This window comes from Styela clava, chromosome 10, assembly GCF_964204865.1.
Source record: "Styela clava chromosome 10, kaStyClav1.hap1.2, whole genome shotgun sequence".
Lineage (NCBI taxonomy): Eukaryota > Metazoa > Chordata > Ascidiacea > Stolidobranchia > Styelidae > Styela > Styela clava.
In genome coordinates, this window is record NC_135259.1 from 8,847,691 (window position 1) to 8,868,645 (window position 20,955).

Consider the following 20,955-nt stretch of genomic DNA (forward strand, 5'->3'; position numbering starts at 1 on the left):
CATTCGGAGTGAAGCAGATACCTTATAGATTTGATTTCATTATGTCAGAACAGTAGCAGCACGTTTTGACTTGGTCATATATAATACCAAACATAGCGTGTATTTAAACTTTTATAAACAATGCAGACGTAACATATTTAAAAACGGTTTGATATTTCAACTAAATTTTCTAGATAATTTATCAAACATCTTTTTCTCTTGGACATATATATATACTATTCGTTCATTAAACTTGGAAAAAGGTTGCAGAAAGTATAAAATACCAAAAAGCATTTTACGTCCTCTTGTGGATTACTTTCAAAATTCCAAAAAATTATGGTAATTGAAATGGCGATTTCTCGAAAACCGCCAATAAAGGCAGCACTACGACACATTCGGAGTAAAGCAGATACCTAATAGATTTGATTTTATTATGTCAGAACAGTAGCAGCACGTTTTGACTTGGCCATATATAATACCAAACATAGCGTATATTCAAACTTTTATAAACAATGCAGACGTAACATATTTAAAAACGGTTTGATATTTCAACTAAATTTTCTAGATAATTTATCAAACATCTTTTTCTCTTGGACATACATATATACTATTCGTTCAATAAACTTGGAATAAGTTACGGAAAGTATAAAATACCAAAAAGCATTTTACGTCCTCTTGTGGATTATTTTCAAAATTTCAAAAAATTATCGTTTTTGAAAAGGCGATTTCTCAAAAACCGCCAATAAAGGCATCACTACGACACATTCGGAGTAAAGCAGATACCTTATAGATTTGATTTCATTATGTCAGAACAGTAGCAGCACGTTTTGACTTGGTCATATATAATACCAAACATAGCGTGTATTTAAACTTTTATAAACAATGCAGACGTAACATATTTAAAAACGGTTTGATATTTCAACTAAATTTTCTAGATAATTTATCAAACATCTTTTTCTCTTGGACATACATATATATTATTCGTTCATTAAACTTGGAATAAGTTACGGAAAGTATAAAATACCAAAAAGCATTTTACGTCCTCTTGTGGATTATTTTCAAAATTTCAAAAAATTATCGTTTTTGAAAAGGCGATTTCTCAAAAACCGCCAATAAAGGCATCACTATGACACATTCGGAGTAAAGCAGATACCTTATAGATTTGATTTCATTATGTCAGAACAGTAGCAGCACGTTTTGACTTGGCCATATATAATACCAAACATAGCGTATATTCAAACTTTTATAAACAATGCAGACGTAACATATTTAAAAACGGTTTGATATTTCAACTAAATTTTCTAGATAATTTATCAAACATCTTTTTCTCTTGGACATACATATATACTATTCGTTCATTAAACTTGGAAAAAGGTTGCGGAAAGTATAAAATACCAAAAAGCATTTTACGTCCTCTTGTGGATTACTTTCAAAATTCCAAAAAATTATGGTAATTGAAATAGCGATTTCTCGAAAACCGCCAATAAAGGCAGCACTACGACACATTCGGAGTAAAGCAGATACCTGATAGATTTGATTTTATTATGTCAGAACAGTAGCAGCACGTTTTGACTCGGCCATATATAATACCAAATATAGCGTGTATTCAAACTTTTATAAACAATGCAGTCGTAAAATATTTAAAAACGGTTTGGTATTTCAAATAAATTTCCTAGATAATTTATCAAACATCTTTTTTTCTTGGACATACATATATACTATACGTTCATTAAACTTGGAATAAGTTGCGGAAAGTATAAAATACCAAAAAGCATTTTACGTCCTTTTGTGGATTATTTTCAAAATTTCAAAAAATTATCGTTATTGAAATAGCGATTTCTCGAAAACCGCCAATAAAGGCAGCATTACGACACATTTGGAGAAAAGCAGATACCTTATAGATTCTATTTTAATATGTCAGAACAGTAGCAGCACGTTTTGACTTGGCCATATATAATTCCAAACATAGCGTATATTTTCAATTTTATTAAAAAATGTAGATGTGACATATTTAAAAACGGTTTGGTATTTCAACTAAATTTACTGGAAAATTCATCAAATACTTTCTTCTCTTGGGTATACAACAAAACTGTACGTTCATTAAACTTGGAATTAGTGTGCAAATCTTAAAATGCCAAAAAATGATTTGACGCCCTCTTGTGGATTCTTTTCGGAATTTCGAAAAATTATCGTTTTTGAAAGCGCGATTTCTCAAAAACCGCCAATAAAGGCAGCACTACGACACATTCGGAGTGAAGCAGATACCTTATAGATTTGATTTCATTATGTCAGAACAGTAGCAGCACGTTTTGACTTGGCCATATATAATTTTATCAACTATGTAGATGTAACATATTTAAAAACGGTTAGGTATTTCAACTTAATTTACTGGATAATTCACCAAACACTTTTCTCTCTTGGTCATACATCAAAACTGTATGTTCATTAAACTTGGAATAAGACGGCGAATCCTAAAATAACAAAAAATGATTTGACGCTCTCTTGTGGTGTTTTTTTGAAGTTTTGAAAAAATATCGTTTTTAAAAGGGCGATTTCTCAAAAACCGCCAATAAAGGCAGCACTACGACACAGTCGGAGAAAAGAAAATACCATATAGATTTCATTTCATTATGTCAGAACAACAGCAGCACGTTTTTACTAGGCCATATATAATACCAAATATAACGTCTATTTACAATTTTATAAACAATGTACACGTAACATATTGTAAAAAGATTTTGTATTTTAACTAAATTTACTGGATAATTCATCAAAAAGTTGCAAATTGTATAAAACAACAAAAAAATGACTTACGCCCCATAGTAATTTTGTTTAATATCTCGAACATACCGTTTTTGGAGTGGCGATTTCCACAAAACCGCCAATAAAGGCAGCACTACGACACATTCGAAGAAAAGCAGATACTCCATAGATTTTGTTGAAATACCTAACCGTTTTTAAATATGTTACGTCTGCATTGTTTATAAAAGTTTGAATACACGCTATGTTTGGTATTATATATGGCCAAGTCAAAACGTGCTGCTACTGTTCTGACATAATGAAATCAAATCTATAAGGTATCTGCTTTACTCCGAATGTGTCGTAGTGCTGCCTTTATTGGCGGTTTTTGAGAAATCGCTCTTTCAAAAACGATAATTTTTCGAAATTTTGAAAAGCGTCCACAAGAGGGCGTCAAATCATTTTTGGCATTTTAAGATTTGCACACTAATTCCAAGTTTAATGAACGTACAGTTTTGTTGTATACCCAAGTAAAGAAAGTATTTGATGAATTTTCTAGTAAAATTTAGTTGAAATACCAAACCCTTTTTAAATATGTCACATCTACATTTTTTAATAAAATTGAAAATATACGCTATGTTTGGAATTATATATGGCCTAGTCAAAACGTGCTGCTCCTGTTCTGACATATTAAAAAATATCGAATTTATAAGGTAAAAATATCGAATTTATAAGGTATCTGCTTCTCTCCAAATGTGTCGAGAAATCGGTTTCGAGAAATCGCTATTTCAATAACGATAATTTTTTGAAATTTTGAAAATAATTCCCAAAAGGACGTTAAATGCTTTTTGGTATTTTATACTTTCCGCAACTTATTCCAAGTTTAATGAACGTATAGTATATATGTATGTTCAAGAGAAAAAGATGTTTGATAAATTATCTAGGAAATTTAGTTGAAATACCAAACGTTTTTTGGATATGTTACGTCTGCATTGTTTATAACTTTTTGAATACACACTATGTTTGGTATTACATATGGCCAAGTCAAAACGTGCTGCTACTGTTCTGACACAATGAAATCAAACCTATAAGGTATCTGCTTTACTCCGACTGTGTCGTAGTGCTGCCTTTATTGGCGGTTTTTGAGAAATCGCCCTTTCAAAAACGATAATTTTTCGAAATTCCGAAAAGGATCCACAAGAGCGCGTCAAATCATTTTTTGGCATTTTAAGATTTGCACACTAATTCCAAGTTTAATGAACGTACAGTTTTGTTGTATACCCAAGAGAAGAAAGTATTTGATGAATTTTCCAGTAAATTTAGTTGAAATACCAAACCGATTTTAAATATGTCACATCTACATTTTTTAATGAAATTGAAAATATACGCTATATTTGGAATTATATATGGCCAAGTCAAAACGTGCTGCTACTGTTCTGACTTATTAAAATCGAATCTATAAGGTATCTGCTTCTCTCCAAATGTGTCGCAATGCTGCCTTTATTGGCGGTTTTCGAGAAATCGCTATTTCAATAACGATAATTTTTTGAAATTTTGAAAATAATTCACAAAAGGACGTAAAATGCTTTTTGGTATTTTATACTTTCCGCAACTTATTCCAAGTTTAATGAACGTTTAGGATATATGTATGTCAAAGAGAAAAAGATGTTTGATAAATCATCTAGGAAATTTAGTTGAAATACCAAACGTTTTTTGAATATGTTACGTCCGCATTGTTTATAACTTTTTGAATACACACTATGTTTGGTATTATATATGGCCAAGTCAAAACTTGCTGCTACTGTTCTGACATAATGAAATCAAATCTATAAGGTATCTGCTTTACTCCGAATGTGTCGTAGTGCTGCCTTTATTGGCGGTTTTTGAGAAATCGTCCTTTCAAAAACGATAATTTTTCGAAATTCCGAAAAGGATCCACTATGGGCAAATCATTTTTTGGCATCTTAAGATTTGCACACTAATTTCAAGTTTAATGAACATACAGTTTTGATGTATGACCAAGAGAGAAAAGTGTTTGATGAAATTTAGTTGAAATACTTAACCGTTTTTAAATATGTTACATATACATAGTTGATAAAATTGAAAATGATATGCTATGTTTAGTATTAAATATGGCCAGATCAAAACGTGCTGCTACTGTTCTGGTTTGGTGAAATCGAATCTTTAACGTATCTGCTGTTCTCCAAAAGTGTCGTATTGCTGCCTTTATTGGCCATTGTCCGAGAAATCGTCACTCCAAAAACGGCATGCTTGGGAAATTGAAAAATTATATATAGGTTGTAAGACATTTTTCACTTTTTCATACAATTTGCATCTTATTCCAAGTTTAATTAACACACAGTATCGGTGTTTGAAAAAGTAAGAAAACGGAATATTACGATATTAGGTGAGTTTATTTGAAATACCAAACCTTTTCAAAATATGTGAACATCTACGCTATTCAAATATTTGAGATATACGCTATGTTTGGTATTATAAATGGCCAAGTCAAAACGTGCTGCTACTGTTATGGTATAGTGAAGTCGAATCTAAAAGGTATTTGCTTTTTTCCGAATGTGTCGTAGTGCTGCCTTTATTGGCGGTTTTCGAGAAATCGCCCTTTCAAAAACGATTATTTTTCGGAATTCAGAAAAGAACCCATTATAGAGAGCGTAAAATGTATTTTTTTTTATTTTAAACTTTCCCAATTAATTCTTAGTTTAATAAACGTACAGTATTCATTTGTGACAAAGAGAAAAATATATTTGATCAATTTTCTAGCAGCTTCAGTTGAAATACTAATCCCTATTAAATTTGTTACGTCGACAATGTTTATAAAACTGAGAATACACGCTATTTTGGTATTATATGTAGCCGAGTCAAAACATGCTGCCACTGTTTTGTTATAGTGAAATCAAATCTATAGGGTATATACTTTTTCCAAAGTGTCGTAGTGCTGCCTTTATTGGCGGTTTTCGAGAAATTCCCCTTCCAAAATCGATAATTTTTCGAAATTTTGAAAAGAATCCACGAGAGGGCGTAAAATATTTTTTTGGTATTTTATACTTTTCTTCTGCAACTCATTCTAAGTTTAATAGACGTACAGTATTAATGTGTGACAAAGAGAAAAATATATATTTTATCAATTGTTCAGCAAATTTAGTTGACATACAATTCCTTTTTAAATTTGTTTCGTCCACATTGTTCATAAAATTGAAGAGTATACGCTATGTTTGGTATTATATATGGCAAAGTCAAAACGTTCTGCTACCGTTCTGACATAATAAAATTGAATCTATAAGGTATGTGCTTTTCTCTGAATGTGTCGTGATGCTGCCTTTATTGGCGGTTTTTGAGAAATCACTAATCCAAAAACGATAATTTTCGAAATTCTCAAACTAATTCAAGGGGGTGCGCAAAATTTTTATTATTACTTTATACTTTCTGAAACTTATTCTAACTTTAATAGACGTACAGTATTGATGTGCGACAAAGAGAAAAAGATATTTGATCAATTATCCTGCAACTTTAGTTGAAATACAAACCCTTTTTTAATATGTTACGTACCTTTGTTTTAAAAATCGAGGAATATACGCTATTTTTGGTATTATATATGGCCAAGTCAAAACGTGCTGCTACTGTTCTGGCATAATAAAATCGAATCTATAATGTATGTGCTTTTATCCGAATATGTCGTAGTGCTGCCTTTATTGGCGGTTTTCGAAAAATCGCCATTTTAAAAACGATAATTTTTTGTAATCCAGGACAGAATCCACTAGGAGTCGCAAATGATTTTTTGCTGTTTTATACTTCCCGCAACGTATTCCAAGTTTAAAAGATGTACAGTATTAATGTGTGACAAAAAGAAAATGATATTTTATCCATTATCTAGCAAATTTAGTTGAAATACAAAATCAATTTTAAATTTGTTACGTCCATGCCGTTATTAAATTTTAGATTACACGATATGTTTGGTAATATATATGGTCAAGCCAAAACGTACTGCTACTGTTCTGTTATAGAAAAATTGAATTTATATGGTATCTGCTTTTCTCCAAATGTGTCGTGGTGCTGCCTTTATTGGCGGTTTTCGAGGAATCGAGGTTCCGAAAAGGATAATTTTCCGAAACTTTGTATTTGCGGAATACCTAAAAATTCATTTTTCGCTTAGTTAGTCTTTTTTTGAGCACTATTTTCTTGTTAAATTTAATGTATTCATTCAGTTTAAAGATTTTTCATCTATTTTCGTGACAATATTATATTTTGATCAGCATTTTCAATTTTCATATTTACCTATAAATGAACACTATATGCGCGTGGAACCTATATTCAATGTGTAAAAATATTCTGGCTGAAAGTGCTGCTAGCTTCACAGTGGTCGAAAAGAGCTAATGTTTGTAAACAAACTAGCGCTAAGGAGATTTGGATATGCATGAGTGAATACAGCTGATGAGAATCGCCATGAGTAGCTTCATATTCGAATAAAAGAGACATTGAACATAAAAATTAGCTTGGTTACTGTACAAAATTATAATAGTAGAAAATTCAATATTTTATGGCAGTTTGTTACCTGTATGTAATTCAATTGTACTCTTATCGTAAATTCCGGATTATTGACAATTTTCCTTGTGTACGTATTTATATAAACAATATTCGTTCAAAAGTCATTTTGGAATTGCCGTTTTTAACCATCTTTCTACCAGAAGCATTGTACTATTTATTCTGGGAGAGGTGAAGGCCTCAACCTAAGACATCTTCATCACATATCGCTTACGCCGACCACTTATCCAGTAAAATCCACAAATCATGTTGCATGTGAAATATTTCCTGAGGAATTAGAATCAGGAACGGACCAGGGTTATAAGCGATGCGATGAAAGTGACACGAAGTAAAGATATGTTTTGTTCTGCTAAAATATGGTTATGTTGCTGTTGTTGACAAAAGCGTTTTTACAATAACCAATGAACCAATAAAATTTCACTTCCAATTTTCAAAAGTTGAAAGCAGTCATTCGATAGAAGGCCATTATCAATCAATCATTTATTTCGGTGCTCCTGAAGTATGCGCACCAAGATGTCGAATAATCTGAACCCTAACCTGGTACACAACCTGAGTTCAGGTTGTGCGCCGTCTTGGTGCGCATACTTCAGGAGGTTCTTTATTTCGGTGCTCTGACATAAAACAAAACAGCACAAAGAGTAGACGAAGAAACAAAATGCAGAGATACCTGGAAGACGAGCATATCTTAACATAAAGTTAAAAAAACGTAAAATTACGCGCCCGCCCACGAAAAAAAAAATAAAAAATAATAATAGAAGAATACAAAAAACACGATTGAGAATCGGGCAATGCTTTAAAGAATCTGTGGACAACTTACACAAAATATAACAAAATTTAGGTAGATAAATTAAATTTAATAGACTTCTGACGACTTCTTCCGTCCAATTATGGTAATCACCAGAATTTACCCCACATATCATATATATATATGTATATATATATATATATACGAAGTTGATTTTAAATATTTGAATTCAGCACACTCTGGGTCTGGAATTCCTGATTGTATATTTCTAAATAAGTAAATAGCTGTAGGAAATATTTTGCTTCCTAAGACATAAAAAAATCACCAATAATTTATCAAATGTACAAACCAGATAAAAAAAAAGCATGCATGAAAGGCAGCATGAAGTTTTGAACATTGGAACTAAAGTGTAAATTTGCAAAAATCACTAAAAAAATCCAAGTTGATTCCGTAGATGTATTTCTTTGATAAGTTTTCTAACATTACTTTTAGTTCGCAAAATATTTTCCGAATCATACACGGAACAATGTATGTTTTACCCGATGGAATTTCAGTTCCGTTTTAGTTCTTTTTTGAGTTGTACACTTTTATATACATTTTAGCTTATTCAGATTCAATTATCATCAAACATCCTATAATGCTGAAATGCATACAAAATTCGAAGTAGATAAGTGTTTTCGCGCAATTCAAAGCCTTCTATATGACGCCATTATATTTTATGGCGTTATTATTAAAAGGCCTATAAATGGCTCAGCTCAGGGTCTTAAATCTCCTAAATCCGGTCCTGCGTCCGTGACAACCTCCGAGTCCGCATGATTGATCTGCGTTGATCTTGAGGTAGGCATACCATACGTCCCGCTTTAGGCGGGACTGTCCCGCTTTTTAGCATATTGTCCCGCCGTCCCGACAAGTCAGCCAAAAGTACCGCTTTGGCGAGCAGCCATCCACGTGAACATGTTCTCGTTACTGTTGTTGCTGTGTAGCGCAACTCTAGCCTACTTACTGAGGGTGAATGCGTTAATTTGTTTGTTTCTCGCTAACATTGTTAGCAAACGTATCACATGCAAAATCAATTCTAATTGGTCCTGTTCGGATGTTCACGTGAATGTAACATTGAACAACGTCTTTTTGAAGGTGTTATCTACAGAAAAGCTTGCATGGGTGAATAAGTAAATTCTCTATGCTTGAAAACGGCAAACTATTTCATATTCTTTATTCCTTTTGCTGTACATAAAAAGATCTAAATTCGGATCATTTGTATCGTTAGCGTATATATATTCATATTCCTTTTTATTTTTCGAACTGAACCCGATATTTAGACAGAGAATATGCGCATGAACTTTCGATGACAATATGGTCAATAAAGACAGCAGGGATGGCTTTAAATGTAGTTCTATGTAGTAAAATCGGAAATTGTAAAGTCACGGGATCACAGCTAGGGGGTCGTGTCTTTGGAGGCATCCCGCTTTAAAGTAACAATATATGGTAACCCCATCTTGAGGGGACACGAAATTTTGATAGATTTCATTTCGATTGATGTTTCTCCGAGCATACGCATTCTTTTCTTACCTTACCCCGTACCCACGCAACAATGACCAATCAGCAAGCTATCAACGGTGACGAAACAATTGGAATTTTAGCAGCCGAGCAGACTCCTTTTTCATTCATATATAATTTTAATAATAGCTGTGGACATTACCTCGTTTTTGTGGTTTCGCTAGTAATTTGTCAGTTTTTAGTTGTGTTTTTTAATTGGGTGCTCCCGAAGTATTCGTACCAACATGGCACACAGCCTGAACATGGTATGTGTACCAGGTTAGGGTTGTTCAGGTTGTGCGTCACCTCATATTTGAGGAGCTTCAATATAGTTGCAGCAGAAAAAAATGTGTGTAAAGGCGTGATTGACCTGGCTAAGGGTGCACGATCTAAGGACGTCTAAAATAAAATCTTTAGTCGTGCTGGCGTGTGTTTTTGTTATTACTTATCGATTTTAAGATCGGTACGTAGGTTGATAGGTAGTTGTATGTCTGTATGTCTGTGTGTTAGATGCGCACGATATCTCACGAAAGCGAGGTTGAATCTGCTCCAAATTTTGCATGTGCATTCATCATAGCTCGGATCAGAAGCCTATTAATTTTATGGAGTATGTCTTATAATTAGCGAGTAATTAATTAATTAGTGATGGGACACACGGTGTCACTATGAGGTAATACCACTGTTTTGGGGGATCCCCTAACCTCGATCGATAAGTCTTCGGTTTCTAACCGATATTCTAGTTTTTGTCTTGATATGTTTACTGTGGGGTTAGCAAATTGATCTGCCAAGAAGCAATACCATGGGACTCAGTAATCGGAAAGAATCGACTCAAACTCCTATTCAATAAATTGGTTAATAATATTTAACATTTCATTAAAGTTCTTGGCGACAAAATAATTCTTCATATAAACATAACTCATGAAAAAACTACTTTCTCACTGGCGTTTGTATTCATTAACAAAAAGTTAAAATCTCATCGGCACTCATAAATGATGGTTATGATTGTAAACGCTATATTAAACATGAGATACTATCTGCGTATTCTATTTCAGTACTATTAGAACGTACATGGCGGAATAAACCCCGCTGACTCCATCAGAGTACAAATAAGCACACAATAGCTGTGGCGACGAATTTTCATATATTATAGATTTTTGCAATCGAATTGAATTGGGGATCGGCAGATTCAAACAATATGTGCATATATTAATTATTGAAACAAGAAAAACTGGTTTCCTAATGTTGGAGAAATGTGCGCTGTTCGTTTTGCTGTTTTTTTGTTTTGTATACCCGTAAATTATACTAAATATCACGTCGTTGTAAAATGTAAGGTATCAAGCCTCGTTGGCTGCGCAGCTGTATCAATTTGATTTCAATTATGTACTTATTTATCTGTTTGTTCAGTTTGAGCGCAAAATTTATACACCACCCATGTGACATTTTAGTTTGGTTAGAATTTTTGACCTAGACCTAGAATTTTTGGTGTATTATGTGTCCGTGTTGGGTGATATCTCTCACAAATCTGAGCAACTATTGACTTGACACTTCCCATTATTCCCCGCCGTCCAAATACCCGAGAAACACCACACAGGTGTCTATCGAAAAGTTTTCTTAGTCGCCTTGCAAGCGTGATTGCTAGAGAGGGATATCTGGACTTCCTTTCATGATAGACACTCTCGAAATAAAATTGTCCGGAAATTTTCGAGACATTGCTTCAAATTGTATCGACTGTAGTAAACAAAGTTGTGATGCAGACGAACTGTCTATTTCAGAATGTTGTATTTAACCTCCTCCTTTAAACACGTCTTACGGTATCTATCTATCAGCGGCAATTAAATAGTAAACGTCACAATTTTGATTTTAAAACCAACCTGCATTAGCGATATCACAAACACGGTTGTGCTGTAGAATCACCACCAAAATGTGCATCTGCTATGTACCACAGGGTGGTCCAAACCCATGCCCACGGGCCACATGTGGCCCGCCGCTTCATTATCTGTGGCCCGCGTAGCTTTCGGAGACTAATCAAAAAATCGCATTTCGTGTCGCTTCGTCATAAAATTAACCAGAAAAATCCATTGACATTTGTTACATAACTAATGTCACTGAATAGACAAGTGTTGCGGCTGGCTGAGGCAACTACCGAAATTGAATGGCGTGTTTGGCAGACTAAATTGTTATCTGGCTTTTTTTCGTTTTGTCCGGAAAAATATGCTAACAATTCTGGCATCATTGAAAACTGAAAATTGAATGCGGATTCTATTTGATTAGCCTAATGACTAATTCTCAGGCTATGCCTGATAACTAAATATTGATGTTATGGCCTAACAATTTAATTCATGCCGGGTGTTTTCCGCAACCAACCTAAACAGTATTACAAAAAATGCTGCCTAAATATTGGAAAATTTAGTAATTACCCTTCTGTACCTTACATTTGGTAATCAATCAATGTGCAGGTATTTTGTAAACATAAGTTTGAAAATAAACCTGACGAATTTGAACAGATTTTTGACTGGATGTAGAGGTAAATACCACAATGCTTGCTTGATATGTCGACAAGTTGTGTCGGTGACAAAAGTATCGAAAGCACTTACATTTGCGGAAGCACTCTTTCCGTTACGAAGAGTTGAAATTCTACATTTTATGTTGATATAGAAAGACTATTGCAGGTTTTAGTAATTTTTTGGGTGGATTTTGCATGGGTTAGCCTGATAAATGACATATGACCAATGGGTTTGCACGATAAAAGTGTTTCATATTGCATTGTTTACCTATTTGTGGCACTATTGTGGCCCGCGAACAATGCAAAAACAATTTTGTGGCCCCCGTCGCCGACAAATATGGACCACCCGAATAATGGGTAGCTTGTCTGACCTGCTTTCCCACTTTTTTCGTTTCGATCATTTTATATTTTGCAATATAATTTCAATTTGTGCAAAATCCCATTATCTAAAAGAATGCTTCCATAATTGAAAATAGTAAATTCATGTAAATATTGTACATAGTTTAAATCGTGAGAGGCATTGATATATTGACACGAACCTGGTATTTTCATGCTTGTTTAATATAATTGGGTGGCAACTGACTCTGATGACCCCAAAAGGTCGTATCGTTGCCCCCCAGTCATATACCAAAAACTATTTTTTTGATATTTGTTTTATGTGTGCATGAATTGTTTTCTTGGTTTGACAAAATGAAATAAACTCTCTCTCTCTCACCTTGATCAGACCCTGATCTACCAGATTCTTTGCATTGCTGAGGTCAAAGGTCTTGCATATTCTAGTAATCTAGTTTATAACCACAGCGCAGCCGGGACTCGTTACGCTGCACTCTTACTTCTAAATTCGAAATATACGGGATCCCAGGACCACCGATTCCGGAACAAAAAAAACTGGACATACTGACATTGACATACAGACATAAGGATACGATAGTCTTCTTTTTCCCCATAAACTGCAGAGCTAACTCTGTAACTGAGGACTGGATTTTAGAAGGATGTCAGGAAATTTGGAAGAATTTGTCAACACCGTGCGGAACTTGTCATCGCAAGGTACGTTATTGGGTCTAGTATAGTTTAGTACCACATGTACTTCCAGTGGGCGTAGCATAACGATTTTTGCATATGTTATTTCTAACCCTCACCTGACTATGCCATCCAAAATTTACGTCACTACGACGTCACCATCACGTCATAGGGATTGCCAAAGTATAATTATGATCGCCCGAAATGGCATCTGCGCCGCCGATAAGAACTTGCTAAAGTAGGCAATCTCTCTCCTATCGTGATCGTTGCGACGAGAAAACGAGAGAAATAGCTTGCTCGATTTCGGGTTATCGTCTGCGCGTTTTGGACGACCATCCGCATACTTCGGTGGGCCTTATTACGCCACTGTGACGTCGGAATGACGTAGTTTTTCGGTGACGTAGTCAGGTGGGGGTTAGGATTGACATATGCAAAAATTGTTTAGCCAGGCCAAGTAGAAGTGGATGTGGTACTAAACTATACCAGACCCACGTTATTCAGGTATTGTACTGATTAGTATTGTATAAACTAGGCTACTTAAAATGGGTTTTTCAGTAATTCCTAAACTTACTGACTTATGGCTGTATGATATCTGGGTCCACGAAACTAGTCTTTTTCATTATTCTGCTAGCCTATTTCAGTATTTGGTGATTAGGGGAATTTCTGAATTAGACTCTTTCTATCTTGAATATCGAAAAAGTTTGAGACAGAAACATCTTTTTTTTATTTTGCATAAATAACAGGTCAAATTCTAAAGTTTCAAATATAGAAATACGCAATACGCTACTAAATCAACACCACATCTTGTTGCTCTTCGTTTCAGCATTTAGTATGCAGAATATCAAATAAGTCTTATATTTTTCTTTGCTTCAAATTGTTTCTTGTTCAGGCCAGTTGAGTCAACTATGCGATCATATGAACAAATCATGGAACCTCCTTGTTAAAAACATTTCACATCTTGATACTATGTTGGAAGCCTTAGATATACAAGAACATACATTAGGAGTATTGTACATCTTGTAAGTTCTATTTGGTATCGAAAAATTTAGCATTTATCCAGATGTTGCATTCTGCTCCATACTCGATTAATTCAAAAAAGATTATAAACTATTTATAAAATTTACCTTAAACATTTTAGAAAATTTTAACATTTTAGAAATATTTGTTAAATATACCAATAATTTGCAACACCTAACACTAATATTTGATGTGGCACATCATTTTACCCAAGTTTAAATATTACAAATCCTCATAACTGCATAAAGAAACTAATGGAAGTTTTTGAATAATTTAAACTAGTATCCACAGGATTCACATATTTATCCTGGGTTGGAGGCAATGAAATGGCTTATCCATACCATGAACCACAGTCTCTCATCCTGTTACAAGTCTATGTTGGGTATGGTATTAGTTAACCAGTTATTTGTTTCAGATGCATAGACTCAATCAATTCTTTAACCTATTGTATTTATGCTTGTCTAAATAGAATAAAACGTTGGTTAGTCGTCAATATGTTTGTGAGCTATTTACAATCACTAAATATATGTTTCATTTCAGATGTGTTAAAGTATCTACATTTCAATCATCCAGTAATCAAGAAGAATTTGAACAATTGCTTCTACAAGTTGATTTGTTTGTGAGTCAGTGTAATAAAGACCAAACAAGATATTCGATTGGAAACTGTATGTACAATATTGCTGAGACATATCATTTCAACTTATCTACGCATATCTACATGTATCTAGTAGAATCAATTTTTTTTTTTCAGTTGCCCAGATGTGTCACACTCTTACTAATGAGTTATGTCAAAGAAATATGGCAATTCGTGGAATCAAACTTATATCCAGAATTATAGAGCAGGTATGCTGATGCCTAATTAGTTCAGATTTTTTTTAATTCCTGTAGTTCTTTAATATTTATGTATACTGTTATTCTGTTATAGTAATTTATCACTATTAATTATAGTGTTGATTTAAACATGGTTTGATGTGCCAAAAAATGAATATATTATTTGATAATTACATATAAATTTTATATGGAATCTGTGTTGAATATCCAGAATACTATATTTGTGTTTTCTTTCTACTCCATGGCATGATTTTCCTCAGATTTTTCTATTTTGGAACCTTTACTACTTTACTTGCCAATTTCCCCATTTTGTCTACATTTAGTGTTTTAAAAAATCTTTGCTTGTGTCCTGTCAAAGTACCATGACTTCAACAGTAGATAAAACGACGCTACAAAAATGTGTGTAATGTGTACCAATATGGAAGTAACTAATTTTGTTCGCCTACTTCACATCAAGTTATGTAAAGGGACTGAAACCTATGGGCAGGGGGTATATTCACTTGACTAACACAGACAGTCTCCGAACTCATAATAGAACTAAAATAAGGGAAATCGAAATAAAATCATGACCTAACCCTAATCTGGTACACACACTATGGGAGTACCGATAAAACATACATATACTATAATATTGTATTTGCTAAGTAAATACATATTTAACAGGTTCAAGAACATCCATCTCAATTGACATCTGTGCATGCTGATCTATGTCAGTTGTGTTTAACTGCAAAATGCCTGAAACCTGCGGCAAAGTATCTTGACATTGAAGTTACAGATATTTCAAAAGAGGTAAGGAGTCTCCATTTACTGAGGGGGGGATATTTGCCGGAGGAAAATGAAAAGTTTGAATTTTTGTTGAATATATCTTAATTCTAAATAAACTATTCCAACCAGTGCTTTCGATTCTATTGGGTGTTTGTTGATAACATTTAGTTCTTTTTACATTTCATTTTCAGCCACTTTCTGTCATAGTACCTTGGGAGTTTTTTCCCAAGAATTTCAGTTATATGTAATTCACTATGTCATAGCTGTTATCCTGATCAAATTGACTTGCTCCCAGTCGATTGAACTACTTCCAGTCTTGTCTCAATTGCATTTGCTGACACATAATGCACTATCATAATTCTATATTACGTAGTTTCAGTAGCTCTTGGGCTTGGCATTTCAGAGGTACCCACTATTTTGCTCAGAGATAAGTCTCCTTACTATGTTTCTTGAGCAAATTTACTTAGGAAATGAACTTCCAAAATTTTGAAATTTTTTGTATTCGAGTTTAACATCTTAAGTCAACATATTATTTTTTCAGAATGGGTTCTATGAATGCAAACACTATTTATCATATTATTATTATGGTGGAATGATTTATACTGCATTGAAAAATTACAAAAGAGCTTTGTACTTCTTTGAACAGGTCTGTATTATGTATTCAACATCAAAGTTAAAAGTACATTGTTCTACTCATCGTTTTATTATTAAATATTTCTTATTTTATTGGTTTTATTGGTTACTTCATTTAAAATCTAAATGATATTGAATTTTAACTTTGGCAGTCATCAAGAAATTCAACCTAAACATATCATACAATGTTACTATAGAATGATTTCACTCTTTAATAATGCCTAAAGAACAGTGGAATGCACATATTTTATTATTTTTTATACCTATTTGCTATTTATTCATATCTTATTTCTTTCTTCTAGGCTGTTGTCTGCCCAGCCACAGCAATAAGTCATATCATGGTGGAAGCTTATAAGAAATATATTCTTATATCTATTATAAGTGAAGGAAGAGTCCTGCCCTTTCCAAAATACACTTCTCATATAGTTCAAAGAGGAATAAAGGTAGTTATAGCTGTCTATTTTATGTTTCAAGTTGTGAGGCTGGGAAGTTATTGTTAATTCAGTTCAAATGTATATTTAATAAATGTACAAAACAATAACCAAACTAATCCATAAGCAACACCAACTGAACTGTGCACCAGACTGCAGAGCGCTCATGGCCACTTCACCTTCACAGCTCCTTGGTCATCATCAGTCGCCTGTAACTGATGATATCACAGGTCATGCTCAGCCATCTGGGAAAATGCTAGTTGCCAGAAACAAAAAAAATATACAGTTAACAATTATATCTGTAGCCAAGTTGCTAACAAAGTACTTTTCATAGTCTTTGATATAAAAAACTCTGAAGAGAGTGGTGTCATTCAAGTTAATTTGATTTGCATACTTTTATATATGCTTTTGTTGTGTTGGTTCATTTTGTATTCTTTGTTTTCAGCCACTGTGTGGAGCATACACAGTACTACTGAACGCATATGCTACTTATTCGCCGGCAAAATTAAACTCAGTATTAGAAAGTCACGGCCAAGTATTTATCCAGGTACAGCCATTTTTCATATGCTATCATCTGTGTCATGCAATCTTTTGTTGTGCATTTGCTGATAATAGAATTATTAAGTGTGGCAAATGCTGTGGTGGCCAAAACAGAATAATCTAATATTATTATATTCTGAAATAATATTCTTGAATACTGAATATCTAAGTTGGACCATGTTCAACAAAAAACATATGTATATACAATGAGCTTGTTTTGGAAATGTCTATTTAAGTTGTAAATGAACAGTGGTTTGGTTTCTATATTTTCTTTCGTTTTCCATATTTTACAGTTTTAAGAAATTGAATGAAGATTGAATTTTGCTGTGATGGCCTAGCATGATGGTGTCGCAGATTACACAACTCTAGTTTAAATCCTATGACCCCCCTCCCCCCCACCTCACTTAGGGTGTAATAAATTTGGTATCAGTGCCTTATTCGTAGTGAAAGCTGTGATTATGGATCACATAAAAAACTTAAGTTGATCGATACACTAATTTCTTAAATAAATCAGTTTCTGATATAGAGAATCTGAAATATTGTGCATCTGCGCATAATGAATTTTGTATCCATTTTACAATTCAGTTCATTTTGGACATCCCTGGTCAAATGTGTTTGTCTGGTTGTTGAGGAAAACATCAATTCGAGGTGGATTTACGTATTCATGCTTACACTATGCAAATTGGTAATGAGTCAAATGAGTAAATATCTATCTAAATCTAATAATTTTTTATTTTTCCAAAGGACAAAAATATGGGTCTTGTGAAGCAGGTGATAGCATCTCTGCATAAAAAAAATATTCAAAGATTAACAAAAACATTCATCACTTTATCTTTATCCGATGTGTCATCAAGAGCTCATCTCTCAAGCCCACAAGAAGCAGAAACACAACTGAGAAACATGGTTTGTACTTAGATTGGTTTAAACCATTTAGAATAATGGTTTCTTAGGTGTGATGGTCTATTGTCAAGAGTATTGCAGTTGTCTGGAACGGATAAAAGAAATCTGACTTGAAACTTTCTGTTCTTCTGATATTCAGAACAGCATCGCAGCTAGATGGCAGCTACTGATTGATATGTTTTATAAAAGTAATCTCGTTTGCTATAAACCTTTTATGAAACAATATTTTGACTATTTAAATGCCTTCATTGAACAAGGCCCTGACATAGTCTGGAGCCTGACACTGTTTAGGAAGATTGTGAGCTTATTTGGTTTGGCTTAGCCCACATAATTCATTGCTCTGTCAATGATTTTAGTGGGAAAGGGAAACACTGGATGGACTGTTCTAATTTCTTTAAATTTAAACTCCTTTATCAGTTTTAGTCAATGACATTTTATTGACTAAATCCCTTTTTAGATTTTGGAGATGTTATTTTGGAGATGTTATTAAAAGTTTTAAATAATTTGGTTTTTGAAATTTTTGTTGTACAGATAGACGATGGTGAAATATATGCTACTATAAATCAGAAAGATGGAATGGTTAGTTTCTATGACAACCCTGAAAAATACAACAATCCAGCGATGTTAGAAGCTATTGATAAAGATGTAAGTGGTTCTGATTGGAACATTCGAAAACTAATATTTTCCGTATCAAGTCAAGGCAATTATTGTGTTATTTTAAAGGCATAGAAAAATGTTTTTTTTTGTTTGAACTTGCTCAAAACTAAGATAACAAGCATATATTTCCAAAATCACCTCAAATGTGCTAAACGCATTTTAAATTGCCATTAAGAAAAACTTTCAACAACTAATTGGTTTGGTACAGGATTGTTAATCCTAAGTAGGATTTAATGGTGTGTTTTCAGTATTGATGCAGATTTTTTTAGAACATTGATGTTGAATTCACACAAAAGCTTTTCTCATAAGTCAAGCTCAATGTGAGTCATAACTAATACGTTTCAACCTGATTTTGAAGAAAGATTGCCCAATTACATAGTTATTGGGAGTCATATTTATAATTACGTTTGGGTTAAATAAGTTATCTTTAGAGGTGTTGGTTTTTATATTATTTTTGGCGTTTTCAGATTCAGTACTTTATGGAATTGGATCGGAAATTACAAGAGATGGATTGTCAGATTCAAGTCAACCCACAATATGTTAAAAAAGCAAAAGTAAATATCATTGTAGGATTCATAGATCTGTGTTTGCATAAGATATATTATCATTCAAGCCTTTGTCTGGAAGATTTTCATCTTCTTCACAAATATATTATCTCAAATATATTCTTTCAACAAACCTTTAGAGAGACTGGAATTAGTAGGATTGCTTCTTGCTGTTGAATATATATAGCTTGCGTAATCTCTAGCACCTGTGGGGAATTACTTGGCGTAGACTATGACAATTTCTGTCATATCAGGTATCCTCACCTCAGTATCTGCACCCGTTACATTCACATTTTAAAGGAATTTTTTTATTTTGTCATAGATCCAGTAACTAACTGACTTTCATTAACCATGCCAATAACAGGGGATTTAGCAATCACAAACCCACCTAACTCTTATCGCGATAAGTTATATATTATCTATTTGGGAAATTAATTTTAGAATGATAATTGAAAATTTGTGAAATAAGCTTCAACCATTAAATTATTAAATTTTCAGTCTGTGACGTCACATGATGATGAAATGGATGGTGGATTACTGTCAAGAGCTTCGTCGTCGGCTACATCTAATTCTGTTAAATTGGGATGATCATAGATGTGATGTTGGCAATTAAACTTAATACTTTATGGTCACTGTTGTATGATATAAAGTTGAATAATAGTTGGGTCTAACGACTATGGGTCATTTCCTGAGTAGTCGAAAATAAACCTATCTCCAATCAGGGAAACCGATTCATGCTCATCACTGATTTTATATTTTGTTCCATAAAAAAATGTCTCTTAAATATTTTGTTTCATTACAAGAGTAAAGTGGTAAAATTTCTGCAGATAGGATTGCTGTATGTATGTGCCAGGCATATGGTTTCACTTTGACTGTTCGTTTCTCTATGCATTACATTTATGAATGTAAAAGAATTTGATCTAGATTTTCCTTACTGCAGCCAGTGGCTCTTTAGGAAATTTATACCCAAAATATTTATACTAGATGTTCCATTTTTTCATGCTTGATCGCCACCAGTCAATGTAGTATCTCATTTTTTTAGTTCCATTAGTACTTGAAATAAATGAATTGTTTATATCTACAAAAATAAGTTTTATGTGTTTCATGCAATTCACAGCTTGAACTATAAAATATTGTGATAAAGTTCAAAGTGTTGTGAGCAAATTGCTTGAAATATTGTTTGGCTCTTTCAAGTGAATCTGCGTTGTGTTCTAAATATCTGTCGTGTTAGTGTCTGTATATATTTCCTATTCTAGTACAGGGAATAATATAAACATAGTTTTATCGCGGGGCGAACCGCTCGCGGGTTAGAGGGGGGGGTGACGCCTTCAGGTTTATTGATGTGACTGACTGAGTGTGCCGTGACATAGCAGTAGTAACCACGGGCGTAGCCAGCCCAAAATTTTGGGGCGGGGGCCCAACTCGTGCGTTTTGCTGCGTATAAAAGCCATTGATATTTAACAATATCGTGTAGAATCGTTATACGCACTTACTTCCTTGTCGAAGTCACCCATCTCGTTTGGGGTAACCCTGAAGTATGCGCACCAAGATGTC

General features: G+C 33.6%; 1 protein-coding gene across 1 annotated transcript; it reads left to right on the forward strand.

The window, feature by feature from the left end:
- The first annotated feature begins 12,833 nt into the window (after positions 1-12,833).
- On the forward strand, positions 12,834-20,506 carry LOC120337482 (COP9 signalosome complex subunit 3-like). Its single transcript, XM_039405272.2, has 12 exons — positions 12,834-13,109; positions 13,972-14,101; positions 14,640-14,764; positions 14,851-14,942; positions 15,594-15,719; positions 16,237-16,341; positions 16,631-16,771; positions 17,205-17,306; positions 18,044-18,202; positions 18,731-18,844; positions 19,324-19,410; positions 19,900-20,506. Exons 1-12 carry the CDS (start codon positions 13,055-13,057, stop codon positions 19,987-19,989), a joined length of 1,326 nt encoding a protein of 441 aa, XP_039261206.2. The 5' UTR covers positions 12,834-13,054; the 3' UTR covers positions 19,990-20,506.
- The last annotated feature ends 449 nt before the right edge of the window (positions 20,507-20,955 follow it).